The sequence below is a fragment of the Lycorma delicatula genome, chromosome 11 (genome assembly GCF_047948215.1).
Source record: "Lycorma delicatula isolate Av1 chromosome 11, ASM4794821v1, whole genome shotgun sequence".
Taxonomy (NCBI): Eukaryota; Metazoa; Arthropoda; class Insecta; order Hemiptera; family Fulgoridae; genus Lycorma; species Lycorma delicatula.
In genome coordinates this window covers 65,585,719-65,608,715 of record NC_134465.1, presented here as the reverse complement: position 1 = coordinate 65,608,715, position 22,997 = coordinate 65,585,719, and the positions used below count along the sequence as shown (strand labels likewise).

Below are 22,997 nucleotides of genomic sequence, written 5' to 3'. Positions count from 1 at the left end.
TTTAGATAATTCTTCAGAGGATGAATGAGGATGATATGTATGAGTGTAAATGAAGTGTAGTCTTGTACATTCTCAGTTCGACCATTCCTGAGATGTGTGGTTAATTGAAACCCAACCACCAAAGAACATCGGTATCCACGATCTAGTATTCAAATCCGTGTAAAAATAACTGGCTTTACTAGGATTTGAACGCTGGAACTCTCGTCTTCCAAATCAGCTGATTTGGGAAGACGCGTTCACCACTAGACAACCCGGTGGGTTAAATAATATGGGGCCTGGAAATTCTTCACACACACCAATTTTCTGTGGGTGTAGTCGTGAAAGAATGATGTGAGGATTGCTGGAACTCCAGTAACGACCACTCCACTATTAACGTAAGCACTCAAATGAAACCAAATTCTCATCTGTAAAAAATACATTATGAAACACTTTAATGCTCTTCCCGAACAAACTGATTAAACCATTGACATTAGTAAAGCCTAGCAGCATAATCAACCGGGTGTAATTTATGTTACACATGTAGCTTTAAAGACACAGAAATATTCCTTTTTTTTGCGCAAATTTACGTAAAGATTTGTTAGGCAGGTTTAAAAAGCTTACCTCTCTCTTGCATCTTCGAATGTATAGTCATTAAGTACTGAACGTTTCTGGCTATGTCTCTGATTGCAAACAGAACCAGCTACTCTATATTTCTTTATCAAACGATGATTTCAAGATTTATTTGGTACATGTTTACCGGGGAGAAATGGAATTGAAAATTTTCTTAGCATAGAACAAGAGACTTAGTTACTAAATAATTTTCTACAATAAAAATCCTTTCTTTCATGTTCAAAACTATTACTTCTTAATAAAAAAACGCAACGAAAAATAACTAATCGTTCATAAAAAAAAGCTGACAACAGGTGTTTCTGATGCACGGCTTATTAACACATAATTTACTTTAAAATATTTATCAATTTATTTAAATATAATATTTTTTCGTTTATTTAATTCAATGATTTTAACTAAATCGTTCGCGCGTACCGTATTTAATTAGCTCAGGAGTGGTAGTACTAACGGGGCGACGGTCGGCACCAATTAAACTTATATAATTTCACAATTTACATAGAACAAATTTCGCTTATACAGTCGGCAGCCTGTTGTAGCCGCGAGGCATAACGCACCAGGTACCGAGTCGACCGGGCGATCGAGTTTCCAGATCCAACTACACGGATTTACTTTTTTACACTTTAAAAACTATTCGTTTATTTAATTCGACTGTTCACCGATGACGTCACAACACAGCAGACGAATACAACAACATTTTTTGGAGTGACGGTGGGATTTTACTAAACTTTTTTTCCAAATATTGCTATTTATAGTTATTAAAAAATGTGTCTAAGAAAAATATGACCTTAATTAGGCGAAATATTGAGATAGAGGGCGAACTTGCTCTATAGCTTCACTCCCTCAACCTTTTAAGTTGAAAATTTAATAGCATTAATGCTCAATATAAAGAAGTAATCCGACAATGTTTGGTCAAAATTGGTCCAGTATTTTTGAAGATATAAGGTGATTTAGAGAGCAACACCGAACATACATACATAAGAACATCCGAAAAATTTCCATCCGGTTTGTTGGGTTTTGGGTTCTTTAGGTGTCAAAACGTCAAGATCAGGTGAAAACCACATATGCCTAAATTGGACAGATTACAATACTTTCCCTTCTAGAGCTATAACTCTGCTTTAGCGCTATCTAGACGGCAAAATAAATTAAGAAGTAGAAAATTATATCATCCGATTATAAAACAACAACAATAGGTAGTACCTCTTCATCCGAAATTATTGTATTAACTTTTCTAAAAAGGGTTTTGCTTGAATTACATTTTAAAACAAACACCCAAATTTTATGTATTTAAAGTTTATTATGAAAATAAAAATAAGACTTTTGATGATTGAATTGCGGAGATTTTTTGGAAAGGTTTTGCAATAAAAAAAGCTGTGCAAAAATATGATTTGACTGGCATTATCGGGGGTAATTCAATACTTTGCTAGCTTTTTTACTTGCTTTTATCTCTAACTTACAATGTTTTTTTTTCATGTTAGTCCTCGAATGTAGTATCCTTAATTTAACATACTTTCTGACATTGACGATTGATGAAATTTTGCACAGTTACTAAGTTCGTATGACAATACAATATTCCACCATTACTTTTGCAAACATTTCCCCGTATGGGGATAAATTAAGGGTGCAGATGTAAAAAATTGCAAAATCTACAAAATGGCTATGCGGGGTTTTTGGGGTCTCAAATGACAAAACCGATAGCCGTTTGACATAAAAAAATGGCAAAAACTTGGTACGGCAGTTTTTTTGGTTTCGAATTTAGCATTTTGTCATCACTCATGTTTATATATATAAATGTAAGTGTTCGTTTGTTCAAAATTTTAAATATTCGAAAGTTCTTCACATATTGCTTTGAAATTTTGACGCAACGTTGCATTTGAATACGCGCATTTTTTTATATACATATTATTTATATAACTACACGATGGCACACTTGTGACAGTAAAAACTGTTTTTTTTTGTTTTTTTTTTTAAACAGCGCTATCTGTTGGATGTAAAAGCAACACACGCTATACTAAATATTTTACGATTACATTTCAATGTTTCCGATATGTGTGTCCGCTATAGTCTAAAAAACTACTGGACCGATTTAATCGCGGGGGAAAAGGGAGGAAGAGAAAAATCGGAAAAGAGAAATACGGAAAAATCTAAAAAAGTAAAAGGGAAGAAGGGGAAAATGGAAAAACCGGAAGGGGAAATAAAGAAGACAGAAATGGGGGAAGGAAAGGAAAAGGAGAAAGTGACATGGGAAAATGAGGAAAAGGGAACATGTAAAAACTGGAAGTTGCAAAAGGGAAAATGGGGAAAGGGTAAAAGGAAAGGTTAAATTTTGTGAAGTTCCGTAATGTTCATTTTGTTAATGTTTTAACAATCTTTCAATTGTGTTCATTTATTGTATATATATATATATACACAGATGATTTTTGGCAGGCAGTATGTTTTATTGCTGGCAACGCCTTAATTAATAATTTAATTGAATGATCTGAAAACTTCACTATTTCGTTACTTGGTGTAGTAAATGTTTGACTGAGAATTTGTTTGATATTTTATAAATTTCAAAATATGATGTTATCTTTTAAAATCCAAATTAACCTACTAATTAAACTCATAAAATGTATGAACAAAAAGTATAAGACAAGTTTTTGAAAATTTTTATGTAATATTATTTTTATAATGAAAATGATGCGGCTACTACTCAATAACATTTAAATTTATTAACATCTGTTCTTTTTAAGATTTTTTTTTTTTTAAAAACATGTAATATTTTTAAAAACATTTTTTTAAAAAACTTAAAAAGAAACCATTAATAACAAATATGTAATCAACAAAACATTTTATACAGATATGTTTAAAAAAAAATTAAGAAAATTATGTTTAATTGAAAACATAAATTATTATTATTTATCTTACCTTATTTTGTTGTTCTTGTTGTGAAAGAAGCTGTTCTCTGACCAACTGTAACTGTAATATCATTTCTGAAAGCCTTCTTTCTTTTTCGTGAAAACTTTCCCCACCACTAGCCAGCGCATGTAAATGTAATAAACTTGCTTCACCGTTATCCATTCCACCTCCACCCCTAAAAATATTAAAAATACAATATAAATAAATATTATATGATTTCATAAAAATAGTTATATTTAAAACTATTAAAGATTCATATTAAATAATTCAATTATAGTATGAAGGTTTTTTGTTGCAATATTTAATTTACAATTGGTTCCAATTTAGCTGAACCATACATAAATTTAAAGAGACATTCAAAAAAGGTTTTCCAGTGAAATCCTTCAAACAAATGTATATATATATATATATATATATATATATATATATATATAATAAATATGTTTATTTATGTTTATTATATAGTTATATACATTGAAAGGTAAAGTCGATAGATGGGTGGAATATATTGAAGAGTTATACGGAGGAAATGAATTAGAAAATGGTGTTATAGAGGAAGAAGAGGAAGTTGAGGAAAATGAAATGGGAGAAACAATACTGAGATCTGAATTTAAGAGAGCATTAAAAGATTTAAATGGCAGAAAGGCTCCTGAAATAGACGGAATACCTGTAGAATTACTGCGCAGTGCGGGTGAGGAAGCGATTGATAGATTATACAAACTGGTGTGTAATATTCATGAAAAAGGGGAATTTCCGTCAGACTTCAAAAAAAAGTGTTATAGTCATGATACCAAAGAAAGCAGGGGCAGATAAATGTGAAGAATACAGAACAATTAGTTTAAATAGTCACGCATCAAAAATCTTAACTAGAATTCTATACAGAAGAATTGAGAGCAGAGTGGAGGAAGTGTTAAGAGAAGACGAATTTGGTTTCAGGAAAATTATAGGGACAAGGGAAGCAATTTTAGGCCTCAGATTAATAGTAGAAGGAAGATTAAAGAAAAACAAACCAACATACTTGGCGTTTATAGACCTAGAAAAGGCTTTCGATAACGTAGACTGGAATAAAATGTTCAGCATTTTAAAAAAATTAGGGTTCAAATACAGAGATAGAAGAACAATTGCTAACATGTACAGGAACCAAACAGTAACAATTGAAGAACATAAGAAAGAAGTCGTAATAAGAAAGGGAGTCCGACAAGGATGTTCCCTATCTCCGTTACTTTTTAATCTTTACATGGAACTAGCAGTTAATGATGTTAAAGAACAATTTAGATTCGGAGTAACAGTACAAGGTGAAAAGATAAAGATGCTACGATTTGCTGATGATATAGTAATTCTAGCCGAGAGTAAAAAGGATTTAGAAGAAACAATGAACGGCATAGATGAAATCCTACACAAGAACTATCGCATGAAAATAAACAAGAAGAAAACAAAAGTAATGAAATGTAGTAGAAATAACAAAGATGGACCACTGGATGTGAAAATAGGAGGAGAAAAGATTATGGAGGTAGAAGAATTTTGTTATTTGGGAGCTAGAATTACTAAAGATGGACGAAGCAGGAGCGATATAAAATGCCGAACAGCATAGGCGAAACGAGCCTTCAGTAAGAAATATAATTTGTTTACATCAAAAATTAATTTAAATGTTAGGAAAAGATTTTTGAAAGTGTATGTTTGGAGTGTCGCTTTATATGGAAGTGAAACTTGGACGATCGGAGTATCTGAGAAGAAAAGATTAGAAGCTTTTGAAATGCGGTGCTATAGGAGAATGTTAAAAATCAGATGGGTGGATAAAGTGACAAATGAAGAGGTATTGCGGCAAATAGATGAAGAAAGAAGCATTTGGAAAAATATAGTTAAAAGAAGAGACAGACTTATAGGCCACATACTAAGGCATCCTGGAATAGTCGCTTTAATATTGGAAGGACAGGTAGAAGGGAAAAATTGTGTAGGCAGGCCACGTTTGGAATATGTAAAACAAATTGTTAGAGATGTAGGATGTAGAGGGTATACTGAATTGAAACGACTAGCACTAGATAGAGAATCTTGGAGAGCTGCATCAAACCAGTCAAATGACTGAAGACAAAAAAAATAAATATATATAAACATAAGTCCAAGAGAAACATTGATAAAGTTCAGAACATAAAATACAAACAAAACACTAAAAATGTCTTATTTATCACACAAAAAATAACTAATCAAACATATAAAAGGTGAAATAGAAAAAAAAATAGTGAAGTGAGCTAACAAGAATAAGTGACAAAATGAAATTAAAATTCTGATGATGCATAAACCCCTAAGGTAGCTGATTCATATCAAATCTCGGAGAACTTACAGATCTAATATGCAATTGCTTTAGGGGCCTAACATCCTCGCTGTCATACAGGAGATAACAGCGCGCTAGTTCAGAAGTTTGTTCAGTCTCATTTCGTATCTTATACAACATCGCCGTATCTTCTCTCGGATCCGAAATCCCAGATAACCGTATATTTCCGTGTTTTTCGCAAACCAATGTGCTTGATTTATATTTTTCAGTAATTTTTTCTAGAATCGCAAGAAATCGGTTTCAATTATGATATACCGTGATTAAAATTTCAACCAATTGAAAAAATACTGATATTTGTAATTCAATTTTATTTTAGATAATTTATTTTCCTTTTCAACCCCAATAAGGAATGTTGGAAAATTTATTATATATTTTATTAAAAATTAAAGAGAGTAATATAAAAACAATTAATAAAAATACAATTACTAAAGTTAAAATCTTAGGCGAAATTTCTAATCCTTTCCCCATAAAATTAAGAGTAAGACTAGGTAAGGGACTTTCAACAGTAATTTTCAATTGTATGTTTATAAAAATCTATCCGCGAGTAGCGAAATGTATGAAAATTAAAGAAGCAGTACTTCTTTTAAAAAATAATTAATTACATTGCCCTCTTAAATGATTTAGTAATCTTGTCGGACGATCAAAAATTAGTAAATTGATAAATAAACATATTTACAAGATACCGCAAAAAGAATGATATATAAAATATCTTTGAAAAATACCCGAATTTTTTTTAAAAAAATCTGACGTGAACACCACATGACTTCCCTGTACGCCTATTAAAGTATATATACACATTTTTTGCTGCACTTCATTAAAATTATTTCATTTGAAAGTGAGGTACGATCCTGCAATTAGTTAATAAAATGAACAGTTACACAATTGCCGTAGTGTTGAAATTTTGGATTTAAGACTGTTGTAACATCTAGATGTGCATCTCTCCTTTTAGTTGCAATTGTCTGGACCAAAAATGTCCAAAAAAGCTCAAAATCCAAATATTTAGATTTTGGACAGAAAACGTCCAAAAGCCCTCAGTAGTAAGCCCTCACCCTCACTGCAGTTATGCAGTAGTAAGCCCTCACTGAGAGGTTTTCAACGATATATCATTAATGGTTCTTATTTATATTGCTTACAGAGTTATAGCCACATGAAATTTTAATTAATGGAATATTTGGATCTTACAAGGGATGTCACATCGCTTCGAATTAGACTTCATCTCTTTTTTTTAAATTTACATATATAGATTTAAAATAATTTTTAACCTCTGATTTAAAAAATGTTTTAGATAAATAAAAATTCAATAAAAAAAAAACCATGAAAAAGTTTGTTTATGAAATAAAACTTTATGTAAGTTTCATTAAAAAAAAAATGCGTATATGTAATTTAATAGGCGTACAAGGAAGTCATGTAGTGTCCACAACAGATTTTTTATAATTATATATATAGTATCTTTTTTATAAGTTGGATCACTTATAAATATTATGTATTAAAATAAAGTTTTTTTTTATTTGTTCCACAGTTAGTATATTTGCAATCGGCTCCTTAAGTGGAACCATAAATAAATCGTTTGATAATAAGCAGTTGATAAGGGATTCATCTGAAAGTTCATTGGTAAAAAAAAATATATACCTGCCAATACTTCATAGTCGATAAAAACTAACAATTAACAAATAAAAATCAATAAACTATAAGAGCTTGGACATCAGCGCAGGGTTCGTGGCGAGGGTTCTTCAGGAGAAAGATCGGGGGGGGGGTTCCGGAAATGAGGGACAGCCCTTTGCGGAGCTGCCGTTTCTACGTGCTTGCACGAGTGGGAGGTAGTGACGAGGCACGGGAACTCTCGCACCCTCGAGCGAAAAAGACCGAGTCCCGGCGGGGATGCTCCATTCGGGGTGTACCCGTTTGAGGCATTGCCATAAAGACCGAGTCCCGGCTCCCGGAGTGGGGACCCACGGACGGCATAGCCGGGCCTGGTGGATCCTACTCTGGGGGTTTGAGGCGGGCGCAAAGTGAGATCCGACTGGCGGGCCGAGACGTGGAGGCCCGTTAGAGTAAGACACTCTCCTTGGCTGTGTCCAGATAATTAATTGCAGGATACGGCCCGGGGGAGAACAAGGAAAAACTAATATAGTCAATAATAAAAAAAAAAAAATAATAATAATAATACAGCGAAAAATAAATAAAGAATTAAACAAAGTAACGTCACTAGATTTGGCGGTAGTAACTGCAAACTGTCATTCAGTAGCCTCTAAGTCAAGCACAGACGTTTCTTCGGACGTCCCCATTGTTATTAAACAAATTGATTGCTAAGCGGGTGTGACGTGATTTTCTAAATGTTGTTTTCTATTTAACACTGTGCTACCTCACAATCTCCCGAACCGTCGGAAGCTCCAGACATTCGTGAATCTCATCATTCCGTGTGAACTATGGCGCCTCTTCAATTGTTCTCATTACTTTGTTTTGGAACCGTTGTGTAATATCTACTTTACTAATGCTTGCTGTTCCTCACAATTCCACGCCATAAATCCAGTTTGGTCGTAGGACAACTTTGTAAATCAGAACTTTGCAACGTGACGCGCGAGTTTCTCCGCAGCAGCAGATACAGTTCCCCACACTTTGGATTCAGTTGTTTTCTTTTTATCCCCACGGGACAATTCCAGGTCAAACGCCGATGTAGTTGAAGTCCTAGATATCGCACACGTTTTGTTTGTGGGATCAAGACACCAACCACATTCACAATGGGACAGTCGACCCCCTTCTCATAGGGTGGAGTAAATTAAAATGAAGTTTAAATAAAAGTAAAATCACGTTCAAAAGAATTCTTCTTCAAAATATAGTAAATTTCGTTATCTTTATCAGCTTTTTTATATGTAATTGATGATGAAACAATATATATATATATATATATATAATTAATTTAATTCTTACATCACACATTAAGAATAGATTGATATCTCTGCCTTTCATTCAAAACGTACTGGGTTCAATTTTCGGTCAGATTTGATATATATTTTACGTAATGAAATAATCTATTTCCTGTCATATAAAAAAAAGGGTAGCTAGGTATTTATAATTAGGCGTTTAAGACTACCGGAAAACGAAATAAAAAAGGGATTTATATAATTGATCGATTATTGAATTTTATACAATGCTGATTACTAATTATAATACAATGTTCTTTAACAAACATAATATGTATGAATAAGGGTTGTTTATAAAATAGCCCTACGTGCAGTGAACAAAATGTTGCTTTATATTGCGTTAGGGTAAAAAAGGCGCAAAGAATATGCAGCAAGCAATGCATCTACGTTATACATATTACATAACCAGTGAAATTTTTGGATGAATAATAAAATTTATTTCACTTCGTAAAACTACGTATGAAAAAATAATTAAATTCAAAACACTTTTAGAACAGAATATGTTAACATTATGTTACATTATGTTAACATATTGTACAATTACATTATCTTTAAGAACAACATAGCAGATAACTGCAGTAAAACCTCTATTATCGGAATTAATTGGGGTCAAATGTAATTTCGATAATACAAATTTCAACAAATTTATTATGACTTTTTACGAGGATTGTTCAATAATTAATGAAACAAATGGTAATATCGGAAAAAAGATATTCAGTAAAATAAATTATGTGACGTTCAATTTGGTAACATGTAAAAATGAACCTTTTTAAGTAGATTTCATTAGAAAACTACCTATTGTAATAGTACCATGATTCACTCTCGGAAAGTTTCGAGATATCATCACGTTTCACATCCCTCCGACCGCAAAACCACCGTCAGTTCAAAACTTTATATATATATATATATATATATATATAAACAATATATAAAAATAAACAAGAAAAAAAAGAAAGTAATGAAATACAGTAGAAATAACGAAGATGGACCACTGAATGTAAAAATAGGAAGAGAAAAGATTACGGAGATAAAAGAATTTTGTTATTTGGGAAGTAGAATTACTAAAGATGGACGAAGCAGGAGCGATATAAAATGCCGAACAGCATAGGCGAAACGAGCTTTCAGTCAGAAATATAATTTTTTTACATTAAATTAATTTAAACGTCAGGAAAACATTTCTGAAAATATATGTTTGGAACGTAGTTTTATATGGAAGTGAAACTTGGACGATCGGAGTAACTGAGAAGAAAAGATTAGAAGCTTTTGAAATGTCGTGCTATAGGAGAATGTTAAAAATCAGATGGGTGACAAATGAAGAGGTGTTGTGGCAAATCGATGAAGAAAGAAGCATTTTGAAAAATATAGTTAAAAGAAGAAACAGACTTATAGCCCACGTATTAAGGCATCCTAGAATAATCGCTTTAATATTGGAGGTATAGGTAGAAGGAAAAAATTGTGCAAGCAGGCAACGTTTGTAATATGTAAAACAATTTTTTAGGGATGTAGGAGGTATACCGAAATGAAACGAGTATCATAGATAGGGAATCTTGGAGAGCTGCATCAAACCAGTCAAATGACTGAAGACAAATATATATATATATATATATATTTCACTTTCTTATGGACACGATAATTGTCGTAATTTTACACTAATCACTTTCCAACTGATACATAAAATATAACGACGTAAAATCTGGTCGAGTTCCGGAATAGGCAAAATTGGACCATGGGTGTGGAAATAGGAGGGCTTTTTCGAAAAAAAAAACGAAATATCGCTATAACTTTCCTATTAATTAAAACATCAGATTAGTTTAAAGTTCCTACTATTCTTTGGATAAGGGCCTAGAAGTAATCTAATTAAAGTTTATAGATATCACCAACCATTGTCCCAGAGGGTGGGAAAAATGGGGCTTTCAAGACAAATAAAATCATACCTCCATTAATAGGCATTTTATCAGTTTAAAGTGGTCGTTAGCCACCTGAATATTATCTAAAACCTTTGTTGATATGACCAACCCTTATGGCAAGGGATGACCAAAATGTTGCTGGAATTGTAAGGAGAAGGCAATAAATATGTGAAACTTTTTTCACATGCAACCATTGTCGTATTGAGTAAATTTGAAATTTTTTTTAACTTCAACTTTAACTGTATCATCGCGTTACATATGACTCAAAACGAATAAATATATTACAAATAACCTAGTAGTTTTCATAATTATTTAAACAGACTTTTAATACTTAACAAGCAAACAAACAAACACACACACACACTAAATACCAATTATGAATTTTTAATTATTTTTTTAATTTCATGTTTAGCAATTCATCTATAAATTTAATCTTTAGATTATGATCATATGCTTCAGTACTTACTAACTTTTATTAAAAAATTAAATAGTGAGATGACAAAAGAAAAATGTAAATAATTTTTAATTTTTAAATAAACAAACTAAATTATTTTGCTAATTTTTTTCTTTTTTTTTTAAGGCTTACATCATTCCAGTATTTAATTAATTTCAGATAAGTGTAAAAAAATAAAATTTATCAGTTAGAAAATAATATATAAACAACTATCAAAATAAAACCACGAAGATGAAATTATATATAGATCATTCAATAATAATAATTAAAACACCAACTAGAGCGAACAAACAGGAAGAATATTTTTCAAAACAGAAAAAACAAAGATAAAATACAGAAAATAATGTATTTAAAGTGAAAAACAAAGACAATAATAGAATACGTATAATTATGCAATTATATACACACAGACACACGTAAAATCTATAAATGAAGCATTACTAATTTTCAACTAAAAAACAAAACAAAAAACTACTTGTCTTAAGTAAATAAATAAATAAATGGTGAAAAGCTAATAAAATTTTAACTGATAGTTGGTATGCGAATGTGTTCAGTCACTCAAATTTAACATCAAGGGTATACATTTAAATACGATATATGTGTTTGTGTGTAGTCAGACGAACGTAGTTTTAAACTATTTTTCTTTTATTTGATGACGTATAAAATGTGTATCTATGTAACAACTGCATTATATTAAGAATTATGTACGTGACATGTGTACTAAAATAGGCGGAGTTAACAAAGTTTAGCCAAACCTTCCTACTGACACACCCCCTAAACTTATTATTTTTATTATTACTATTATTATTATTTTCTTTCATTTTTTATTTATTTTAATTTAAGACACCCACTTAAAAAAATAACATGCCAATTTTATTTTACCATTACTGCAAGCTGACTGAATCATATTTCAAAATAGTCTTTAAAGATTCCTTTCCTGTCTATTATTATTTAATGTTAACGTAAATTGTGTATTTATGTTTATTTATCTGTTTTTTTTCTTTAAAATGTTCTTTAAAGTATAAATACTATTGTAATTCTACAAAAGAGAAAAACAATCATATTATATTTATAATAGTAAAAATTTACTTAAATGATTTTCAACAAAATGAACATTAATCTTGACCTTAGATTTAATTTTAATTATGCAATTTTTTTTTTAAAATGAAACAGTCTATTATTATCAAAGATTTTAATTTCGTATTATAACGCAATTTATAATGATAACAAAGTATTACACTATATTATTAACCGCTTGAATATTTATAAAATTATTTTAATTCGTATCGATTTTCGCAAAATTTTTATAATTATAAAAGTTTTAATTTTCATTTTTTAATTTTTTTTCTTCCTATACCCAATATTTTTCATTTTTTTTTGATTTGGCTATTACGTACCGCAATAAATACACCTTTTATTTCGTCTTGTTGAACAGAACAAGGCGAAAGTGGTATTCTTTTTTCATAAATTTTTTCATCATTATACTGTTTCTTTCTTTGTCCGACTACAAAATCTTAATTTGTGATTTTACTTTCCTGGCGAGTATACCTAGAATATATATATATATATATATATATATATATATAAATTAAAGAAGAAAGTATGGCGATCATGTCAATAATGGGGTATAGGGTTTTTTGCAAGTCTTTACGTTTTAGGATCCAACTATTTATCTAAACCCAAAAAAAGATGTGTATGTGCGTATGTATGTAGTAGTTAACAGTGTAGCGCTGTTTTGTTAGCCTTATATCTCATCGGGATTGACCGAACAGATTTTTTTCAAATTTGACTCAAATATTTATTTTTTTTCCTGTTTACTCTCCGGGAATTAACGTTCAGGTATTACTTCAGAGGATGAATGAGGATGATATGTATTAATGTAAATGAAGTGTAGTCTTGTACATTCTCAGTTCGACCATTCCTGAGATGTGTGGTTAATTGAAACCCAACCACCAAAGAACATCGGTATCCACGATCTAGTATTTAAATCCGAATAAAAGTAACTACCTTTACTAGGACTTGAACGATGAAACTCTCAACTTCCAAATAAGCTGTTGGGAAGACGCGTTCATCACTAAACCAACCCGGTGATGAGTTGGCTCAAATATTTTTATAAATGGAGAATTGATCATATATTTTTTCCTTTTATTCATTGTGTGGGTGGAAGAAAAAAATTTCGATTTTCTTAAAAGGTATTTTAGGAAAATAATTTATTAAAGCAAATTTTTAACTACAAATATTTATATGTAAATAATTCAATTTTTTGTTTTAAAAATATAAAATATGTTTTTTTTTGTTTTATCACCTTTCGTTTTAAATATTTGTCATACATTTTTTTAATTTTTACTTCACATAAAGAACTATCAAGGAATGTTTACAATTTTTTTGTAAATTATAGACCCCGGACCTAACATGCAAAAAAATTCTTAAATTTTCACCACAACGTAAGAAAGTCCCTAAAATGAGAATTTTGATGCTTAAATCTTATTTAGGTTATCATATCTTGACCGGAATAGCCGGGAAAATCATATAATATATTTTTAGCTTTTTTTTTATTTAGCTTGAAAACCTTAAATTTTTTTAATTTTTCTTAAAAATTCTCCGATGCTGAGATCCTCTTCTATTGTCAATGTTTCTTTTAAATTTTTTATCATTTCTGATAACCACGTTAAATCAGTTTTTGTATTTTTAATGAATTTAAGTAATTGCTTTATCGTCCAACTTCCCTCCATTTGTAAAAGATTCCCGTAAAAGTGGAATCATTTCTACTTAAATGATATTTTTTCTTTCTCACTTTTTTTATTCTCTGCGTTTTACTTTCTTTTGAGAAATACTATATTTTTCTAAAAATTCTTCTTCCCCCTTTTTCTAATTTAAAAAATTTTTCCTTTACTGTTTAGATTTAAAAATTTAAATGAGTAATTTTGGGTTTAATTATTGTGTTCCAATATCATATATTTGTTTTATAGAAAGAAACTTTTTCTTGTAAACCGTTTGTAATTATTCTGTACACTTTCAACATTTTTTCAGCTTATTTTATAGATGATTAATTTTTAAAAGTACACACTAAGAAAGTATTTTTTGAGACTCCGAGTTAAAGGGTTAAAGTAGAGTACAATGAAATTTACTATTTTTATTAATTTTTTTTTAATTTTGCGATTAAAAATGAAGATAATAACTTGTATTTTGGTGTGTAATCTTTATGTGAATATCTAAAAACCAATTTTTGATTTTCGAAATTCAACCTTGAAAGGGATGAAGAAAAGTAAAAAAAATTTGAACAAAGATTAAAAATTTTTCCCATTTTCGGCTACACTAAACGAGATATCCACTAGAATCAGGCTTGTAAATATTCTTTAGTTAAATACCTAAAAATCATTTTTGGATTTTTTTGAATTTCGATTTTTTAAGGGGTTCAGCTGGGGTCCAGCCGCTCAACCAACACAGTCACAATTACTGTAGATACGACCGGGTACTAAGTAAGAACCGGGAAAAATACAATTTTACCTATACATGGATCTCCTCCCGTTAAAGCCCATTATGACATTGAACGGGGGGGGGGCAACCGGAAGCGTCACAACACGGGTGTCTTCCCCCTACGGGGTTGGGATGTACACGAATCCCATGCAGCCGTGGGGTGTAACGGCATCCCGACGATGGTTGAAAGCAAGTAAATGTCACGCGGGACTTTGCGATGGAACTGAGTGGGGGTAGGAGGTCTGTCCGCCTCTCCCTTGTAGACCAGACCGGAGTCAGTCAATTAACCTAAGTCAGGGGTATGAACTGAAGTTGAGTTCACTAAGAAAACTAGGACTAAATTTTGTTGTTGCGAACAACATTTTTAGGTGTTACGATGTTGTTAAATTTGCCTCGAATTTCGAGACATTGGCTCAGTAAAAGTAGAACTAGGAGCGGGGTTCATGTTTACGTGAACTCGGCTAGCTAGTTCAGAGGGCAACGACGTAGGACATTCAAGATGTCCGAACGAGACTTACAGCGAAGGCAAAAGCTGAGTTTAAAAATCACCGACGTAAATCTCTACAGAGGTACTTACATCGGTGCCAACAAGGACTGGCTTATTACTATGAGGTGTAAAAAGTTAGAAGGCGAAAGACGATTCCCGTTAAGTCCATCAGGGCTAAGAATGGAGGCAGGTGGTGAGGTGACCGGAAGCGTCACAAGGTGGTTGTCTTCCCTTACGGGGTTGGGATTTACGAAGTACGGGTAATCAGTTATAATTACTATTTTTAAGATGGAAACCAACTTTTTGAAACCCACATTGTAAGATGATTCGGTTCCTGTACTGACCAAACTGTTGCTCTGAAGAAATTGTTGCAATACACTGATAATTTTTATTTATCATTATTATTCTTACAAGTTGTGTTTAATGAACATCGCGGGATCCAAGGGGAAGAGCCCTCTAGTTAGACTGGAAGCGAGTCAAGACCGGATAAATATCTTCAGACGCAACGGAAAACATAAGTAACCATATAGGGCGGGAGAAGCCGCGGCGAGGATACTATATATATATATATATATATATATATATATATATATATATATTACTGAAGTTTATTGTAATATATATAATTATATATTATAATTTTTACGAAATGTATAACAGCAAGGTGCATGAATCAATGTATGCATTGCTTTTTAAATTTTAAAATGACAGAACAATATTGGTTGATTGTTAAAAGGAATAGGGAGCCGTATCTATAAATCAGTTAGGGGGATGAATTTCGGGAGATAAAAAACAAACATTCGGATGGAAGAAGAACTTTTGTATTACCAATTGAGTTGTCAATGATTAGGGCTTTTGTAAAATTGGCAAATGGAACTTTAGGAAAGGGGGAAATGGAATAAAAAGAGAAAGAGATAAAAATAAGGGTGGTCTTTGGAAAAAAAAGTAGCACTATATAAGGAAGTAAAATAGAACAAAGAATTTGGAGAAGGGGAAAGGATGGTAAGAGAGAGAAAGAAATGGCGGAGGAGGTTAAAGGTTTGAGTTACTGGGTTAGAGGGGTCATATAGTAAAGGCTACTACGGGGTGGATAGTTTTCATTTATTTACAAAAGTGCACCCCTTTCAGTTGTTGTCCCAACAGTCTGATGTCACCCAAGAGACTGGCATAGATTATTCATAAACTTCTTTCTCCTTTTATCTGACTACCTTCTCTCTCATACAAACATCAAAAAACCAAGTCGCCGACATACTCGAATGTAAATCAATTTCGTTGTTAAAATAAAAATTTAATTTTGATTACTAATATTTTAAATGTAACAAAATATACTATTTTTAGTTAATCTATAAAAAAATAAATAAAATATAATGAGGTATATCCAGTATTTACAGTACAAATACGTAAAGATCAAAATGTGGGTAAAAAAATGGGGTCGTTTCAATCTCCATTATCTAGGAGATATTTTTTTTTTTTTTGTAAATCATGCAGTATTAAATATATAATTTAAAAAAAAAATTCTCGAAAGATTTTTATATACGGGGCATTTAAGGTATTAAATAATGGACAAAATTAAAAAGGGGATAAGTAATTTTTGCTATTTTTTAATCATTGACATGTATAACAGTAAAATATTAAGGTTTAATAAAATGAAAGAACTTTATAAAGCTACTAGCTAACTCGGCAATGTTCCGTCATTGCTCGATTTGAGTATATATAAACACAAAGATTAAATGAACACAAATGAACGTTTGATAAAACAATAAAAAACTGAGCATTAGGAACTTCACAAAATTTAATCTTTCCCTTATACCATTTTACCCCTTTTCCCCTTTCTCCCTATTTCCCTTTTCCCCTTCCTCGCAAAATTATTACTTTTCACGTAACTAATGTACATTCTTAATGTAAGCCAAATTGGAACGTAAATGCAATTTTTCAATTATCTCAACCCCATCGCCATATTATTATATTATTGACGGGTCCATATTAATTCAGAAACCTTCGCGGGCGTGTGCACAACTCACCAAAGTTTTATAGCATATATATATATATATATATATAAATTTTTAAATCGATCTGAGTATTTTCAAAATTATTTTTAAACAGTTTTTACCTCACATCTAGAATAAACTTTCAAAAAATCTTTGAAAAATATTTAAACCGAAGGCAGATATTTCAAAATAACAAAGAAATATATATATTTCAATTTAAAGAAGTGGGAGTTGATTTTTGAAAAAAAAGAATTTTTGATTATTTAGTTACAGGCAATAAATTTGCTTTAATTAAATTTTCTCTAAAACGCCTCTGAAGAAAATGGAGATTGGTCTTTTAGCGATATCCCAACTCCTAAACAAATTAAAAAAAAAAATAATAATATGAACATTACCCATCCCGTACAGAGATATATTTGAGAAAATTTTAAGAAAATCTATTCTATCAATCCTGATAAATAAGGGGGAAATCAGTGTGACACACACACACACACACACACACACAGATCGTAAATAGATCTTGAAGGAATACTCTTCAAGGACATTTTGCATTAAAGTTATGCATTATATATATATATATATAAACCGAAAAAATTTCAAGCAGTGGTCTAAAATTAAATAGTTTTTTTATTATTATAACAATACAGAGACTTTACAATCTGTTCATAGAACAATAAGTAAATAAGATGTATCTGAATTAACAATAGGTTGCCACAGACCCAGCGGCTTGTGACTTAATAGTGGAATAGAAGAGCACTCCGTACAGCAAGACCATGAATGAAGTCATCTAATTGAAGCGATAAGGCAAACCAAGAATATTGTTCCTCAGAAATCTTGAAAAATCACTCATCGTGTTATCTAATAAATTGACCGCCAAATAATTCGGGTACCTATCCAAACGATTTTGATACCGTAGGCTGACCAGAAAGATTTCCTGCCGAACGGTTCGCAATTTAAGGTTATAGCCTATAAGGCTAAAACTTATGTACCAGCGTATGTTGAACATTTTCCACAGTGTTTTTGTTTGGAAGCGTTCAAGTATGTCAAAACTGGAGTTGAACGCTGTACCACACAATTCAAGCCCGTACATCCAAACAGGCTTCAAAAAGGATTTATAAATCAATAATTTACTTTCTGCTGAAAACCTAGATCTACGTTCTACCAGCCAGTACATGTGTTTAAACTTAAGATCAAACTGTTTCCCATTAGATGTGATATGTTTCGTCCAAGTAAGTCGTCGGTCAGGATGAAAACCCAAATATTTACAGTCCTGAGATCTCGGAATCGAAACATTTAAGATTGAAACAGGAGGACAGTGTTCCTTACGAAGGGTGAACGTGACGTGCTTTGATTTTGTTTCGTTTATTTTTATTTTCCAACACGTAAGCCACGATTCGAGGAGAGTGATATAATCTTGAATAAAACGAGACGCAGTAGTCGGATTTTGGTGGACAGCAAGAATTGCAGTATCGTCTGTAAACATTGCAACTGTAATATCTACCGTAATTAGCAACTCAGCCGTAAACAGAACATACAAGATGGGTCCGAGAACGCTTCTTTGAGGTACCTCTTATTGTACAAAAATATTTACAGATTTAAACTAACTGATGAGCATTTGAAGTCGCTGCGGATAATTTGATAATTTCCACTACTAAACTTGATCCACTAACTTGACAAACAATCGTCAACGTAAAGTTATAGCTAAATAAATTTCATTAATCATAGTTATAATGTTTAATTTCGTTATGTGAATTACCTATGTATGTCAGTTATTGTAAATTTTTAGGATAAATATCATGTCATTAATTACAGTTAAAATGTTTATTTTTATTATGTACGTTAGTTATTGTGTTTCTTAATTGGTCGTTAAGTATAGATATGTGATTATTATTTTGTATGATTTACATTGTAAATTTTATAATGTAATCAAAATAAACTATGGTGAGCCGGATACCGGACATCGCGGGCTCATATTTGCTGGCGCGCCGTAGTTTCGAGACCCCTGGTTTATAATAATAATATAATATCTTTCTCCTGCGTTTCAATTCGTTTTATTTTAATAAAAGTAATATATCTTAAACTAATTTTCACCTTCAGTTGATATTATTTACATTGATTTTTTTCGGAACTAATTTCTCTACAAATATCGCTGATAAATTTTATTTATTTATTGGCCATTCTACTAAGGTATTGTAATTCAAACCAAAAAATTTATCGTTAATATTATAAAATAATTTTCTAAAAAAATACTAGTTACATTTGTGAGATCTAACTTTACTACATTTTGCAGATCAAAAATCATATATGAATCCAACAAATTTGTCCCTTAATTTGAATTTGTAGACTTTTGATATGGTTTCATTTTACTATAGGATTAGAAATTAGAGTGAAATAATTCGCTTATCTAACAAGAAAACAAAGAAACTTTTCGGATCTAAATTTAAATTACCAATTTTCTTTATTTTTACTTCTATTATATGTTCTGAAATTCTGCCCATTTCTTTGTGAGACACTCTGTATCTTTCATTCTTTCTCTCTCTTGTTTATATAAACTTTATTAAATAAATTTAAAAAAATCATATTTGCTATATGAGAGATGATAGATTTTATTTCTAAAGAAACAGAAAACTGTTTAAAAAGACTTTGGTCAGCAAATAAAACAATAGATATATATATATATAAATTAACACGCAATAAAAATATATAATAAATAAAAGAAATGGAAGTAAAAAAGGTACGATAAAACACAAGAAATTAAAAAAAAATTATTATAATAATTAATGCGATTATTTTTTTAAGAGTGAATGTCAGTTATAGTAAGAGAATCTTTCAAGAAATTACGTGCTATTTGTATGCAATTTATATAATAACTAATACATATATTTGAAAAAATATTCGGATTATGTATTACATAACATAATAAACAGAATATAAAAAAAAAAAACAATACAAAATGTGTGATGAACCATGTCCAAATAAGGTTAATTTTTTTTTTAATAAAAATATAAAAAATATTTTAAAAAACGAATTAAGAAAGGTCACGGTTACTGATTGAAATACTTATTTATTAATTTATCTAATATAATACAAATCCTGTCTAGTCAAAATTTATGTGTGTGCGTGTACGTGCGTTTATGTATGTACATATGAATGATTTATCTATTTTTAAAACATAATGATAAAATGTATAATAAACTAAATTAAATTTACGTATAACTACGAAGTAAAATAATAATTCATCTATAAAACAATGAAGATTAATTATGTAGATAATAAAATTATATGTAATAAAATAAAATCGTAAAATAATAATTAATAAATAACAGTCGTCAAATCATCCAAAATAATTTCTTAATCTAATAACTATAATAAATATTTTCTATAAAAAAAAGTTATAGGCCATTTATTTCGTCACTATAATAAAATAAATTTTATATAAATAATAATAAAAATATTTATAAGACTTTTATTACACAATTTACAGATTATTTATATTTTCTATTTTTTTTTTTTTTTTAACTACTATCCGGTGTACCTCGGGCATGACTATGTAACCAATCTATTACTAAAATGTAATTCTTGGATATAATTTTTAATCAATCTTTTCTTTTAGAATGTAATTTTTTTAAATTATTAATTAGTTATAAATTACAAAATCATAAAAGAACCAGACAGCAAATTTCATTTGAATAAATCTAAAACAACAAATCTAAAAGAACTTCGAACAGAAACAGAAATAAAATTCGGGAAAATTAAAATCGTCGGAAAAATTGAAATAATCTAGAAAAAAAGGACTAGACAAAATGCGTTTAGAAAATCAGGAAAATAAAATGGAGAATGGTTTTCCAACAAACCAGACGTTTTTAATATAAAAATCGATTATTTACAATACAAAATTCAGATATTACAGCACGGTTATAAAACCTGAAAATTTTTACGCGGCAGAAATTTTAACATTAAATGATCAAGAAAGGATTAAGGATTATTTTGAAAAAAAGAAAGAAAAATTTTAAGAAAAATATTACATTCGAACCGTGAAAATAATAGAAATACTACTAAGATCAAACGAGAAAATTTACAGATTTAAAAATATAATGGAAACAATTAAAAAACGAGAATGTTTTAGGGGTTATGAAGAAAGAATTTCAATTTTCATTTGGCTTGTAAAGGATCTCCAAGAAGTTGGAATAAAAGAAGAAAATATTTTAGAAAAGGAAATTTTCATGAAAAAAGTACACGAGTTAAAAGATTTAAAGTAGTACAAGGTGTATAGAAACAACAACAAAACATAGAAAAAAATTATGACTGAACAGTGGCACAAGATTACAGCCAAACGAAAAATAAAAATTGTTCACTCTGTCCAGAGATGGCAAATTCGGAAAAAAAAAGATTTCTTTGAAAGAAATCGTACCACCGTAAAAAAATATAAGCAAAATACTTAAAACTATGTAGAAAAAATATTGGCTTATGTTATTTTGTGTAGCGCATCCTAAAAAATAAACAAAAAAATACCTAATTTTGTTTTGAAAGAGTCATAGCCTTTCGATAAATAATTAATAATTACATGTATCTAAATATATTAACATTCCCGACATGGCTTCGCCCGTTTTATATGGTTAGTTGACTATTCCGTCGTAGTCAATTTTTTATTTTTTAGTCAAGTAACGGAGGCAAATAACCCAGTCCCGTCGTATATACAGTAACATAAGCAGTAGCGTGTCGCTTGAGCCGCCATACTGTTCACTGTCTCACTCCTTAAAAAATAAAAATTCGAAAAAACCGAAAATGGTTTTTAGACATTTACCTGAAGAGATTTGCAAGACCCAATTAGTGAATATCTCATATAGTATAATCAGAATTAGGAAAAGTTTGCAATTATTGTTCAAATTATTTTTTACTCTTTTTCACACCATTCAAGATCGAATTTCGAAAAATATAAAATTTGGTTTTTAGATACTTACATGAAAATAATGGTCACACACCAAAAATTAAGTTGATATCTTCATTGGTTACCAAGAAATTTGAAATATAGTAAATTTTCATTTTAATCCTTTAAACCCGGAATTTCAAAAAATTGTTTCTTAGTGTGCATTTACATCAAAAGAAGAATACGTGTACAAACTTTCACCAATTTATCTTCAGTAGTTTTGCTGAGCATTGATGAATCAGTCATTCAGGACAAGTTGCTTTATAGGTAGGTACAGATATATATATATATATATATATTACTTTCCTTTCTAGGTCTACAGCAGAGTTGTAGCTGCAGAAGGGAAAGTATGTTAATCGGTCCAATTTGGATATAAGTGGTTTTCACTGGATCTTGACGTTTTGACGCCTAAGAAACCCAAATCCGGATGGAAATTTTCCGGATTTTAATGTTCATATGTACGTCTGTGTGTTTGGTGTCGCACTCTTAAATCGCAACTATTGGACCGATTTTGACCAAAATTGCTTCTATATATGGGGCGTTAAATTTTCAACTTAAAAGATCAAGGGGTTGAGACTGTAGAGCATGGTCACTCACAGTATTTCGAAATTTCGCCTAATTAAGGTCAATCTGCAAAAAAATTTTGCAAATTCCCCCTACTCCCAGAAATGCTCTAAAGTGGGTATACTGTGTCAATAGTACTCCATGTTCCCACAAGGAGAGCTAGTGTAGCACTGATGTACAGCGGTATGCACGCACGCAGTAGTTAGAATCACTGAATTAAATAAACAAAAAATGTTATATTTAAATAAAATGATAAATATTTTAAATTTAGCTGTGTGTGTAAGCTGAGCATCAGAAACCCACCGGGTTGGTCTAGTGGTGAACGCGACTTCGCAAATCAGCTGATTTCGAAGTCGAGATTTCCAACATTCAAATTTTAGTAAAGGCAGTTGCTTTCATACGGATTTGAATACTAGATCGTGGATATCGGTGTTCTTTG

The 22,997-nt window shown here is 30.6% G+C and overlaps 1 protein-coding gene across 1 annotated transcript in view; it reads right to left on the bottom strand.

Annotated features, from left to right (window-relative positions):
* Sox102F (transcription factor Sox102F) overlaps positions 1–22,997 on the bottom strand; it is a 213,842-nt gene that overhangs the window by 163,626 nt on the left and 27,219 nt on the right. The window contains exon 2 of the mRNA XM_075378012.1: positions 3,514–3,679. Coding sequence (XP_075234127.1) covers positions 3,514–3,679 — 166 coding nt within the window. The remainder of the gene's footprint in view (positions 1–3,513; positions 3,680–22,997) is intronic.